The 12,994-nt window shown below is 41.5% G+C and overlaps 1 protein-coding gene across 2 annotated transcripts; it reads left to right on the top strand.

Annotated features, from left to right (window-relative positions):
* Window positions 1–5,093: 5,093 nt before the first annotated feature.
* fam210ab (family with sequence similarity 210 member Ab) lies at window positions 5,094–10,460 on the top strand. Of its 2 annotated transcripts, none has more exons than XM_028426486.1 (4): window positions 5,094–5,260; window positions 6,830–7,306; window positions 7,935–8,046; window positions 9,357–10,460. In XM_028426486.1, exons 2-4 carry the CDS (start codon window positions 6,876–6,878, stop codon window positions 9,669–9,671), a joined length of 858 nt encoding a protein of 285 aa, XP_028282287.1. In that variant the 5' UTR covers window positions 5,094–5,260; window positions 6,830–6,875; the 3' UTR covers window positions 9,672–10,460. The 2 variants fall into 2 exon arrangements, with proteins under 2 accessions (XP_028282287.1, XP_028282288.1); XM_028426487.1 differs by having other exon boundaries at window positions 5,095–5,260; window positions 6,834–7,306.
* Window positions 10,461–12,994: the final 2,534 nt, after the last annotated feature.

Genomic DNA, 12,994 nt, shown 5'->3' with positions numbered 1-12,994 from the left:
TTTGGTCTAATTATGTATTTTTATTTTCTCTATAATCCTATTTCGATTTGAAGTATGCATATATTGATGATTTTGTCATTTCTATGTTTATTGGACCTTGGAAAGATTATGTAATATAGTAGATTTATGAATTCTCTCCCTTTTTGTTACATGTAGTTATTATTATTTCCGTGTCACATCCACTCACAGGCACAGAGCCTCTATTTGTTTTAGTATTGACTGATTGGAATATACCTCGAGCTGCCCCACAGCCCCCTGAAAATCAATTAACAAATTAACAATTAACAACCATATGTAATCTTTACACGTCTGGCTTACTGCTCCTTGATTTCCCGTTGCCGCTGCCTGACCTTCAGACACCACAGGAGGGACGATGGAACGCTATTCTTTGAAAAGATGTTTTACTGGTCGAATATCGTTTCACAGTTTCTCCCAGGAGAGGAGGAGGAGGCTGCTGTGAAGGCTGCGGTGTGTGATTCACATCAGTTTCAAACTAATCAAACCCTCCATCGCTGCAGATCAGGGATCATTTTATGATAAAAGAGCACGTGTTCTCCAACACAACAAAGCAGTACATGTACCAAGGTCTTCCTTTAATTATGAAGTGTATACATGAGTTCTTTGGGGGGGAAAATGAAGTCTATTCTGTACAGACATATAAATGACATCACTAATGTACAAGGTTTGGCACAGTTTGTGCATGTATTGATGCAACATGTCTGTTTACAGCCTGATACAGGCAAGGACAGTGCTAATACTACTGACCTGCTGTATCTGCCCCTTATATATGTAGCTCTCAGCATAAGTTCAGTCATGAAGACTCTATTCCACATCATCCACCTCTTATCGCTATCCCCTTCCCTCTTCACCATCCTCGCATCCTCTTTCACTGCACTGCACTCCCTCTAGTGACCTCCCACATAGTCAGGTGTTTAATAGATGGCACCTCCCTCACCAATCAGCTGTCGATGCGTCCCTCTCCTGCCCAATCATAGCGTAGTAAGAAATTTAAAAGTCTCTGTCTCTTCTCCAGCTGTCTCCTGATCGAATCCGGCAACCCTCCTCCACCCCAAGCACCTCCCCATCCATGCAGTTCAAGGCCTCCTCTCTCCTGCTCTCCTGCTTCTACACCACCACCAGGTCTAGACCCGGGGGGTCTTCTGATCAGCGGCCTCTCCGCTCGAGCTTTCCCCCCTTTCGGACGTGGTCCTCACGACGGGGTCTAGAACGCCAATGCACATTCACAATTATTGTATTAATAAACTCTTTCTCATTCAGTTCGCTGAGTCTCTCATGATTGAAGTATAAACATACAACTTGGAACATCTATGTGCAATTTAGACCTGTCACTCTCCGGACCCATCAGAGAGACACGGAGGTTCTCCAGCACTATATTTATAGCAGCCCTGGGCATCTGTAGACCATTACTGCAATCAGATCTCAATCATCCCCTAGTAAATGTCAGAAAGGTGGTCAGCAGTTGGAACGACACACATTAGGCTGCTTCACGGACAGGATACAATGAAATGACAGACTCCTTAATGACCCTTTGATTGACCTTTTTACAGTTTTCTAAAGAATAACAAAAAAACAACCAGGAGACGCTTCAGAAACATCTCCACCCCGTTCTATCCCTCACAGCATCTTGGGTCTGCATCCATTCTCAACGCACATATTTATTTCATAACACCATCATATGTGTGAAAATAAGAATTGCATGCATCTGGCCTGATGAACAAAACTTGATGAATAAAGGGCGAGGAGGGAGAAAGACAACATGCTGCATAATCACAGTGATGAAGAGCTCTGCCTGAACTGTCCCTCTTTCTGTTTATGCAGATTACCTTTAGTGCTCAGGTATTCAGTAACACAGACATTTATAGCCAGATTAAATGTTAAGAAGAGTCCGTTTTTACAGACATCCTAACCTAGCTGTGCCCTCTGCACAGGGCAGCAGGTTATTATCAATATTGTCACATTGCAAGACACCCAATTGAACCAGATTAAGAATCACTTCCAGACTGATAACAAACCTGCTGAATCACATGACGAGACGTGCTGAGGAAACCTGAGCCTGTTTATTTTTCAGGTGAGAGTTTCACAGGTTGTTGATATTAAATAGGAACGTTCCCATGTGTTATAGCACTGGTATCACCTGAGAGTTACTGACACTGAAGTTTTATTTTGAAGGGGAAGTAGATGATTGTCTTTTGCAACAGTTTCTGGAAAGCAGGTGTTAGACGAGGCTCTAATGATCAACACTTGCAGCCACTCACAGAGGTGCAGGATAGAGGGATTTACAGAGATAATCCACACACTGGACCCTAATTATACTCTCCCTTCTTCATGTGTGCGCATGTATGACTAATACAAACAGCTCTGCAGTGTGTCACGCCGTCAAAGGTTCATTCAAGGTATCAATCCATCTGAAATCTATAAATATGCTTGCCACTCTACGGATAAAGACTGTTTCATTAGGCCTAGAGAGGTCACCAAAGAGCCTCAGGTCATCGTTAACCTGTCCTGAAACAGATGCTTCACAAAACCAAATTAAACATGCAACATCCTCGGCCATAAAAACCTGGCGTGCTATGAAAAGTGAGACGTTTTAGGGCCAGCACCTCTGCATGAGAGGCTAAAACCAGGTGCAACAACAAACGTAAGGAGCATCTCTGCGTAAGGTGGTGATAAGTGGTGGTGGTGGTGATAAGTGAAGGACAGCGCCTGGAATAGCACCTTCATGTTGGAATGCTTATATAATCCAAGGATATGGTGGGAGCACCCCGGCCTTTTCTAAAAACAGATGTTTTCACAGAGTCTGAGACTCTGCAGGGGCGTCTTAGTGCGCTGGTTCCGGTTAACAGGGCGCTCTCTGAGGAGACAAGAGCGCTGCGATGAAAACCAACAAGAGCAAATCTACTGATCATAATTGCTCTCCATGGACTCACTGGATTCTGGTCACTGTGTGCCAGTCGGAGACATATCTGATCTGCACACAAAAAAAAAACAAACAAAACAAACATCTTTTTCTTTCGCAGTTCAGACTTTCCAGACACCACAAACAATGTACAAACCCTCCTTAGCTTTGGATGGTTTTACAGATTCTTATCCATGTTGGCACGATTGCATCACATTCATGTGAATCTCCCGCTCTTCCACATATCACTGAGAAGGCCACTGAAGTTCATTGTGAACTCATTAATGTATCATGCTGGATGAAGCAATGAAAAAAGCCAAAGAACTTCAGGCACAGTGTGCAACAAGAGCTGCTGCTGCTGGCTGACTGGCAGCAGCTCTCAGGTGGACAGGTGCATCTCATTTATCCAAGCTTTTGGGGGGTGACCCAGAAGTGAAAAAGAAAAAGGCCACAGGGACAGCAAGCCATCTCATGCTCACCTGGATGCTTGCGGATTATTTAGCAAGGATCCATGCAATGGATGCTAGTAACAGCTAGCTGGCTAAACTCAGTCTGCTGAATCTAAGTGTCAAAATAGTGTTCTAGCATATCCTCTAATCACTAAGCGCCATGCAGTTTTATTGTCATTGTACTAATAATAAACCATAAAAACAAATATTTGCAGCCATGGTACATATCTATAATATACAAGAATGCAACACAACCGTGCAGAACAGAAGTAAACATCTGTGGAACACACCAGTAACCCGGACTGTTGACACAGCAGCTTGGGTCCATAGATGCATGCTGTTGATGCCAAGCTGCCATCTGCAGCTTCAGCAGAAGGGCAGATTTATTAGACCAGGCTCCCTTTTTTTTTAGGGTCTTGATGTTTTGTGTGTGAACCTAAAGTGGTTTTCTGCTGCTGCAGCCAATAAACATTAGGCGGAATGAAAATAAAAGGGTTGCAGAATACAGATGTTGCTTTTCATTCTGTAGCGTTGCAAAATGATGCAGCCATTAATCCATCATTTGTAAGCACGAGTAGTGTGCTTTTATTGCATGCATTTCTGCAAACAACTTAAAATCTCCTTTTATTTAACAAAAAGAAAAATCTTCTGTTTGTTACTAACAGAGGGGAATAAAGTATTCTGTGTATAAAAAGCTTTTTTTTGGTTTGGAGCAGCTTTTTAATGAGTCAGGTAACAGTAAGCGCACTGTCCCTGCTGGCATCTATGGAATAAACATCTCAGTTGAAATTCACATCTGTGGCATAGGCTAGATCTGCCTTAATGAGACTGACAGTGCGTTTGCATTAGAGCCAGTGACTCACTGTAGAGTAGCACTAATGCTAACTCCCAGGTGTGCTTAGCGTTTGAACAAGATGTGTACTAATGTATGCACACAAACACAGTGTCAGAGAGGCTTCCACTGGAGAAGCTTCTGCCAGAGGAGTCGGTGTTAATCCCTTTGTCAACAAGCATCCTTTCTTCTTCTGGGCATCTTACATTCACAGGCAAACAGGCAAAATGTCAGTCAGGTTCCTCAAGGAAAATACTGGATATTAATCAGCAAAAATATAAGAAAATATTTAGACTGAATAATTTCTTTAATTGTAATAGAAGTTAATTTAATATATGTAAGATCTGCTGCTGTTTTATCAGTTAAAATTATTATTTTATTTTATTTTTACTATGAAAAACATATATGGTCCAATTATGTGAGCAGACCGACCTCTGCTGGCCAATCTCATGTATTACAGTTACAGTTATTACAGGGATGCTCGGGTGGTGATGTGCCTTACGTCACGTCTCTTGGGTATTGATCTGTAATAAATAGTGTTGTGTCACAGAAAGACATTTTGGGTTTTTTTAAAGTTAAAACTATTAATGTTCGTTATATGTCTACGACACGTGACTTTTAAAAGTGTATACGATAGATTGTGTGCAACGTATACTTTTATTTAGCATATAAAGACACACAAAAGTGTCTTTATGTGTCTGTTTGACGCATTAATATCGTCCAAACCGGTTATACGTAAAGTCTGAAGGTCGTAATGACACACATGGTGGAAAACAAGCAACCAAACCCCACATCTCTGTCCAAGAAGTTGACTTTGCGCTAGACATGCTGGGAAATGTATTTCCTTCACGCGTTGACGCGCCTAAACGTCAATACTTGAGTAAACTCCATCTCCCATAGTTCTCCGCGCGGCAGAGGGTTACACGCTGGTCTCCTCGCGCAGTCCGTGCTGCTGCAGCGATAAATGTGGTCATTGTAACGGCACTTAGCGCTGCTACACCCGCATGGCCCTCAGGACTGAGCAGTGCTGCTTTATCCTGACCTCAACACCTAACTTTCAGCGTAAGTGCCGTGTGCTTTCTATTCTCTGCTTTCTACTTAGAGACAACTTATTTACCAGCTTATGGAGGCAAGTCAGTGCAGCTAAGCTAGCAGCTAGCAAGCTAACGTCAGACTCAGTAGCAGAAGTTGGCTGCTGGTCAGAGTCTGGTCTTAGTAAAGCTGTCTCCGCCGTTAAGTGTCTAAAAGAGACGCTTTAATAAGTTAAAAGCCTCTTTGCTTCGTCACAGCGCCACAACAACAACACAGGAACCGAAAGCTGCCTCCTTCTGCCCTCCAGACAAAACTGCCCAATGTCAACTAGCCCAAAATAGACGCCTGTGTCAAATTCGCAGTTGGTAGCTCCACATTTCCGGTTGCAACTTCTGAAACAATCCACGACAGGTCTCAGCTATCTGTTTCGTATTTTTATTTTTGAAAAGGGCTGTTGAGACTTCCGGTTTCATTTGGTTGATTTTTATTATTTAGCTGTTTTTGTACTTTTGCTAACTGCTAAGCTAAGTCTAACGCAAGTTCCGGGGCCGCAGCTGCACGCCTCGTGTTTTTTTTTAAACAAACTCCTCGTACAACACTACAGGAGCAACATCAGTGAACAGCATCCTGCCTGAATCTCACCAACGCGTGTTTTGTTACAAGTGGTAATTTTATTATAGTGGATTTAAAGGGCGAGGTGTGTTCAGGACATTTAACCTGTCGTATAACGTATAATAAGAAGATAACATTGGAGTAAATGCGTGAAGGAATTTAGGTTTTTGGAACAGGAGACTGGTTTAAGTACTGTTTACCATAGATAAGGCTTTACTTACGTGTGTACACTTTACAGCTAGCAGGGAAGAAATTATGCCATTTATTTTTAAGACATATTGAGATTAAAATTCAGAAAAAACTACTGTTAATAATAGAAAAATAACTCTGGGACTCCAGGCCAATGTTTAAAATATGTAGTGAGTGTGAAGTTCCAGTTTCCCTGCATGTGGGGTCCAGAATTAGGGATGTCTACAGGACCACTGCTGAGAGGTCTAAGGTAACAACAGGCTCCGGAATGATGACTGTCTGGATTAAGAGTCTGGACTCTTCCTGAAGTTGAATTTAAGTGCTTTATTGCTTTTTACATTGAGGTCATGCAGAGTTCAGTGTGTCATCAGCGTACTGTGATTAAGACTAACGGGTCTGAGGCTGTGATTTCATAGCACCAGAGCTTTTCACATGTATTTTTCACTAATGAGAAAGATGTGCTGCATTTAATCCAAGTCTAAAAAAGTCAAATATGAGTCTGAGAATTAAAGAAAAGGCAGAAATTAGTCTGTACCTTTTCATCTTGATGTGTAATTGATGCTTAACTTCTTAACAATCTGTACAACATTATTTTATGTGATGTTTTAGGCAAATATTTCAAACCAATCAGTACTTCTAGATTCTCAAATGTCAATATTTCATGTTTTTGTTTGTATTTTCTGGGGTTTTGGATAAAATAAGCTCCTTAGAGGTTTGAACTTTTTATAAACAAGCTAATTAATCAACTAATCAGATTGGCAGATTAGTGATAGTAATGACATCGTCTCTTCTGTCTAGACAGTCTGTGTTTAAACGTCACAGCAGCAGAAAGGACAAGAGGGCGATGATAATGCAGCGCATCCTAACTGGCGGGGCGCTGCGGCGGGTAGCATCGGCTCGCCCGTTGCTAATGGGCGCCGGCATCCCCGAGCCTCCAGCAGCAGCACTTTGTTGCTGCGTTCTCCGTCTGGCGTCCCTCCCGTCGCCTGTAGGACAGCGCGGCCTCCTCACCTCAGCCTCCAGCAGAGCGGCCCATCAACCAAAACACCAGCCACCGCAGAAGGACCCACAGTCCAGCTCCACATTTCAAACACAGGATGAACAGAAGGGGGAAGCATGGCCCGAGGCTGCAGAGCTGGACCCCCTGCAGGACAAGTCCATCGGGCTGTTCCAGAGGTTTAAGAGGACGTTCAAACAGTATGGGAAGGTGATGATCCCCCTGCATCTGGTGACGTCCTCGGTCTGGTTCGGATCCTTCTATTATGCTGCTATGAAGTGAGTTGGGACTAATTCTAAACTTACATGCTTGTTGTTTTTTTGTATCTCATCAATGGTACAATCTTAACTGAACACCATGTAGTTTCACAACATGTGGGCCTTTATGGAAACAGCACACTTATTCTACAGGTAGAGGAAAGTCAGTATTGGAAAAATTAAACTCCACATGTATGATGCATTTATTTGATTATTTGCATTTTTACAACATGTAGAAGACATTTTTTCATTATTCTGCACAGAAAGGGCTACAAACACTTGTTGATTTTCATCATATGGCTGCTGCTCAGTGTGAGTCAGTCATGGCCTCCTGATGATCTGAAGAGTGCAGAATGTATTTCTTTTCATAATATCCACCTTGCAGGCAGTTTATTTTAACAGAGTCATTTACAATAAATGGTTTTTGATCAATAATCACAGCTTTAAGCTTTGGTTTGGTTAAATTTTCCGATAGAACTGTACTTCACATGTGATGCATTCAGGAACAGTAGGAAAGTTCATAGCCAGTTTTATAGTTTTGGCTATATCCATTAATTTCAAGCCTGATGTTGGTTTTATGATTTGGTTGGTTAAAAATGTTAATAACAGTTGACATGTTGCACATTTATTTGATTTTTTTTCTCCACAGAGGTGTGAATGTAGTGCCGTTCCTGGAGATGATAGGTCTGCCAGAGTCACTAGTCGGCCTTTTGAAAGACTCTTCAAGTGGGTACGCGCTGACTGCATACGCCATGTACAAGGTGATTAGATTTTGATTCCTCTAAAATAATCTGATTTCGATACTGCTATGTATTTCCATGTTCCTAGAATTTAACAATGTGTTTCTGTGCTTTGATCAAATACATCCTGAGCTATGATGTTTTTCTAATCTTGGTAAAAGTGCTCTTGACAATTCGTAAAATTTCAGAATCGTGTTTATTGCCATGTAAGTGAAGGGGATTCACATTACTAGGAATTTGCCTTAGTGATTGGTGCGTACATAAAAACATAGTTAACATGACATAAGATAAAATGAAGGTAAATAAGGTCAAGTAAACTAAAAGTAAGGCTATAAATTGGCATAACAGACATACAATGAACAGAACATAAAATGAGTGGTGGTTGTAATGGCAAACAGACCCTTATATGAACGAGTGTAACAGGTACCACATGGATCTGTGAGGTGGTACTGGTGTGCAAGTAGTGCAAGATGGAAGTAAACAGTGCAAATAGTCATCAATATGCAGTGATTATACTAAAGTGACCTTGTGAGGTGTGCAGAGCAGTGTATTAATTACAGTTCAACAGTCCAACAGCAGAGGGGGAGAAGCTGTTCTTGTGGCGTGAGGTTCTGGTCCGAATGGACCGTAACCTCCTGCACAAAGAGTCCATGTCCAGGGTGAGAAGGGTCGGCTGTGATCCGACCTGCACGCCTCAGAGTCCTGGAGACGTACAGGTCTTGGAGAGATGACTTAATGATGGCCGTGTAGAACTGAACCATCATCCTGGCTGGCACCTTGAGTTTCCTCAGCTGCCGCAGGAAGAACATCCTCTGCTGGGCCTTTTTGACGAGGGAGCTGATGGTGAGCTCCCACTTGAGGTCCTGGGTGATGGTGGTACCCAGGAAGCGGAAAGAGTCCACTGTGGAGATGGGGGTGTCTGTCAGGGTGAGGGGGGGGTGATGGAGCTGGCACTTTCCGAAAGTCTACTGTCATCTCCACTGTCTTCTGGGCATTCAGCTCCAGGTTGTTGTCAGCACACCAGGACACCAGACGGTCCACCTCCCTCCTGTAGGCAGACTCATCCCCGTCTGAGATCCAATGAGGGTGGTGTCGTCAGCAAACTTTGATCTTACCTGGAGAAAGAGCAAAAATAAGAAAACATTGGTGAATCCCACAGGTCTATGGGTACGAACAAAATAAGAGAAAATTAGTTTCTATATGGTTTCTTACATGAGACCCATTGTTGTTTATCAAGCACGACTATCAACTCTTCTTCAACTCACTCATGATGCATTCAGGCGTTCCTCTTGCTAACCAGCTGCTGTGTTTTGTGTTTTTTCTCTCTACAGATTGCAACCCCTGCAAGATACACGGTGACGTTGGGCGGCACATCGCTGTCTGTTCAATATCTCCGCAAGCACGGGTACTTATCAACCCCGCCGCCCGTTAAAGAATACATCCAGGACAAAATGGAGGAGACAAAAGAGAAACTGACAGAAAAGATGGAGGAGACAAAGGAGAGATTTTCTGAGAGAATGGAGGAAACTAAAGAACTCATTTCTGAGAAAATGGAGGAGACGAAGGACAAGCTGTCGGAGAAGCTGCAGGAAACCAAAGACAGAGTATCTGAGGGAAAAGCATTCTTTAGAAAGAAAGGCAATTAACGAATCACATTTACAGATGGCGCCTCAAGAATTAATGGGTCCTATTTTGGTCCCTGTTTTCTGAGACTGTTTGGAAAGAGGAGACATTGCACTATCCCATGTCCTCAGATTTTTGCCTCGCACATCTGTCATGACCTGTCCGTTTATTAAGTGTCAAATTCAGTCCCTAACTGTCTGAACCCTGCCACGATGCACTGTAAGTGTAGACTTAGATGGTAGCTTAGCTACACGCTAACCTTCTGGCTGTGTTGATTTAGTGATCTGGACTGAAAGTGAAGTGTTTATAGTTTCTCACGTGTGGTCGTCTGTATAAAATCAGCATCTGAGACAGCAGTGCAACTGTGGTTGTTAGGAGAATAAAACTTGAATCTTCCTTTGGTGTACCAGTCTTTCGGAGCCTTTTTGAAGGCTGGAGGTGTCACCACGTGTCCTTCTAACGTACGGAGAAAGAAATTTTTTTTTCTAAAAAATGTTAATGTATTTTTATCTGATAGCCAAAGCTAATATATTACATTATTTTGGTGTCTGTACCATTTAATGTATTGACTGAACATTATGTATGAAATGACAGAAAGTTGGGTGATTGTTAAAAAAAGCTGCATGTTTACATGTGGTGATCACAAGTAAACATGCAGCAGGTGCACCATGTATGGGCACGTGTGACGTGATGTTAAGTGTTGGCTGTGCGGCAGAATCAATGTCTTGGTTTCTTTGGTAAATTGTCAGGAATTCACACAGATGTCTGGTTAAAAACTGTCACTGAATAAAAGTGAAATGTTCAACATGAAAGTTTATGAGTGGCTTCTGGAGACCACAAAGACTGTCACTTTAACACAATGCAAGTTTTCCTGTTACTGCCTTACCTTCCGGAGTTCTGGAGTCTTGGGCTGGAGCAGATGAATGCTGTAAACCCCAGAGAGGACAGGCAAGCAGGTGGAGTGAAGAGGAGGAAGGTCTGATTGTGCAGGAGATAAGAGATGAAGGTGGTAGGTGATAGAGCGCTCTGAGGGACAGTAATTAGTGGAGGATGTGACCAGGGCATGAACAAGACAACAACAACAGCAAACAGAGCAGTCAGGGAGTGTTGAAGCCTCAGGCCGGTTTGGGTCTGTCACTCCTTTGGACCCGTCCCCTGCGTTGGCGCCTTGGCAGTGGTGCATCTGCGGCGCCTGCTGGTTGGCTCGTCTACATCCGCTTCAAGATTGTTGGACCAATCGGCGGGAGGCCCTGGAGGTGAAGCATAACAATAACATTACAGAAATATCTTTGTTTTGACTGTTCCAAGAAGATTTTGTATGTCATGTTTGGGCTGTGTGATGTAAGAGTAAAATTAACATAAATCAATACACCATAAATTATTCATTAAATGTGTCATTAATGAATTAAAATACCGATTTATTTTATAATATAATATAATTATTTTATAATAAATTTAATATTATATATAAAAATATATGATTTTAACCCTGACTCTAATGCAGAGCTAGGGTGTATGAAATATCTGCTGCAGCTCTGAAGGATTATTTATAGTGATTTAAAAGTGATTTAATTCCAAATTTCTCCACAGTCCTGCAGTAGATGTTCATAAAACCCACTGTGGAGATAGAGGAGACCTTCTTTAACAATAATCCAGTGAAATATCTGCTGCAGCTCTGAAGGATTATGTATAGTGACTTTTTACACAAAGCTATTTTTCAATGAGTGTATGGGAGTTTAGTGGAAATTTAACTTCAAATTTCTCCACAGCCCTGCAGTAGATGCTCATGAAACCCACTGTGGAGATAGAGAAGAACTTCTTTAACAATAATCCAGTGAAATATCTGCTGCAGGTATGAAGGATTATTTATAGTGATTTTTTTACACAAAGCTATTTTTCAATGAGAGTCTATGGGAGTTTAGTGGAAATTTAACTTCAAATTTCTCCACAGCCCTGCAGTAGATGTTCATAAAACCCACTGTGGGAACAGAGAAGACCTTTTTTAACAATAATCCAGTGAAATATCTGCTGCAGCTCTGAAGGATTATTTATAGTGATTTTTTACAAAAAGCTATTTTTCAATGAGAGTCTATGGGAGTTTAGTGCCAATTTGATCTCAAATTTCTCCACAGTCCTGCAGTAGATGTTCATGAAACTCACTGTGGGAACAGAGAAGACCTTCTTTAACAATAATCCAGTGAAATATCTGCTGCAGCTCTGAAGGATTATTTATAGTGATTTTTTTACAAAAACCTATTTTTCAATGAGAGTCTATGGGAGTTTAGTGGAAATTTAACTTCAGAATTTTCCACAGCCCTGCAGTAGATGTTCATGAAACCCACTGTGGAGATAGAGGAGACCTTCTTTAACAATAATCCAGTGAAATATCTGCTGCAGCTGTGAAGGAGTATGTATAGTGTTTTTTTACACAAAGCTATTTTTCAATGAGAGTCAATGGGAGTTTAGTGCAAATTTAATCTGAAATTTCTCCACAGTCCTGCAGTAGATGTTCATAAAACCCACTGTGGGAACAGAGAAGACCTTCTTTAACAATAATCCAGTGAAATATCTGCTGCAGCTGTGAAGGATTATGTATAGTGTTTTTTTACACAAAGCTATTTTTCAATGAGAGTCTATGGGAGTTTAGTGCCAATTTAATCTCAAATTTCTCCACAGTCCTGCAGTAGATGTTCATAAAACCCACTGTGGGAACAGAGAAGACCTTCTTTAACAATAATCCAGTGAAATATCTGCTGCAGCTGTGAAGGATTATTTATAGTGTTTTTTTCACAAAGCTATTATTCAATGAGAGTCAATGGGAGTTTAGTGCAAATTTAACTTCAGAATTTTCCACAGCCCTGCAGTAGATGTTCATAAAACTCACTGTGGCAACAGAGAAGACCTTCTTTAACAATAATCCAGTGAAATATCTGCTGCAGCTCTGAAGGATTTTTTACAGAAAGCTATTTTTCAATGAGAGTCTATGGGAGTTTAGTGCCAATTTAATCTAAAATTTCTCCACAGTCCTGCAGTAGATGTTTATAAAACTCACTGTGGCAACAGAGAAGACCTTCTTTAACAATAATCCAGTGAAATATCTGCTGCAGCTCTGAAGGATTATTTATAGTGATTTTTTTACAAAAACCTATTTTTCAATGAGAGTCTATGGGAGTTTAGTGGAAATTTAACTTCAGAATTTTCCACAGCCCTGCAGTAGATGTTCATGAAACCCACTGTGGAGATAGAGGAGACCTTCTTTAACAATAATCCAGTGAAATATCTGCTGCAGCTGTGAAGGATTATGTATAGTGTTTTTTTACACAAAGCTATTTTTCAATGAGAGTCT

The sequence above is a fragment of the Parambassis ranga genome, chromosome 16, assembly GCF_900634625.1.
Source record: "Parambassis ranga chromosome 16, fParRan2.1, whole genome shotgun sequence".
Classification (NCBI taxonomy): Eukaryota; Metazoa; Chordata; class Actinopteri; family Ambassidae; genus Parambassis; species Parambassis ranga.
The sequence above is the reverse complement of the archived record's forward strand: the minus strand, read 5'-3'. Positions and strand labels throughout refer to the sequence as shown.

Excerpts from the sequence above, each read along its gene's own strand:
- fam210ab (XM_028426486.1), top strand. The coding sequence starts at position 6,876 with ATGATAATGCAGCGCATCCTAACTGGCGGGGCGCTGCGGCGGGTAGCA. Across the intron at positions 7,307-7,934 it reads TTCTATTATGCTGCTATGAA|AGGTGTGAATGTAGTGCCGT; the intron begins GTGAGTTGGGAC and ends TTTTCTCCACAG. Across the intron at positions 8,047-9,356 it reads CTGCATACGCCATGTACAAG|ATTGCAACCCCTGCAAGATA; the intron begins GTGATTAGATTT and ends TTCTCTCTACAG.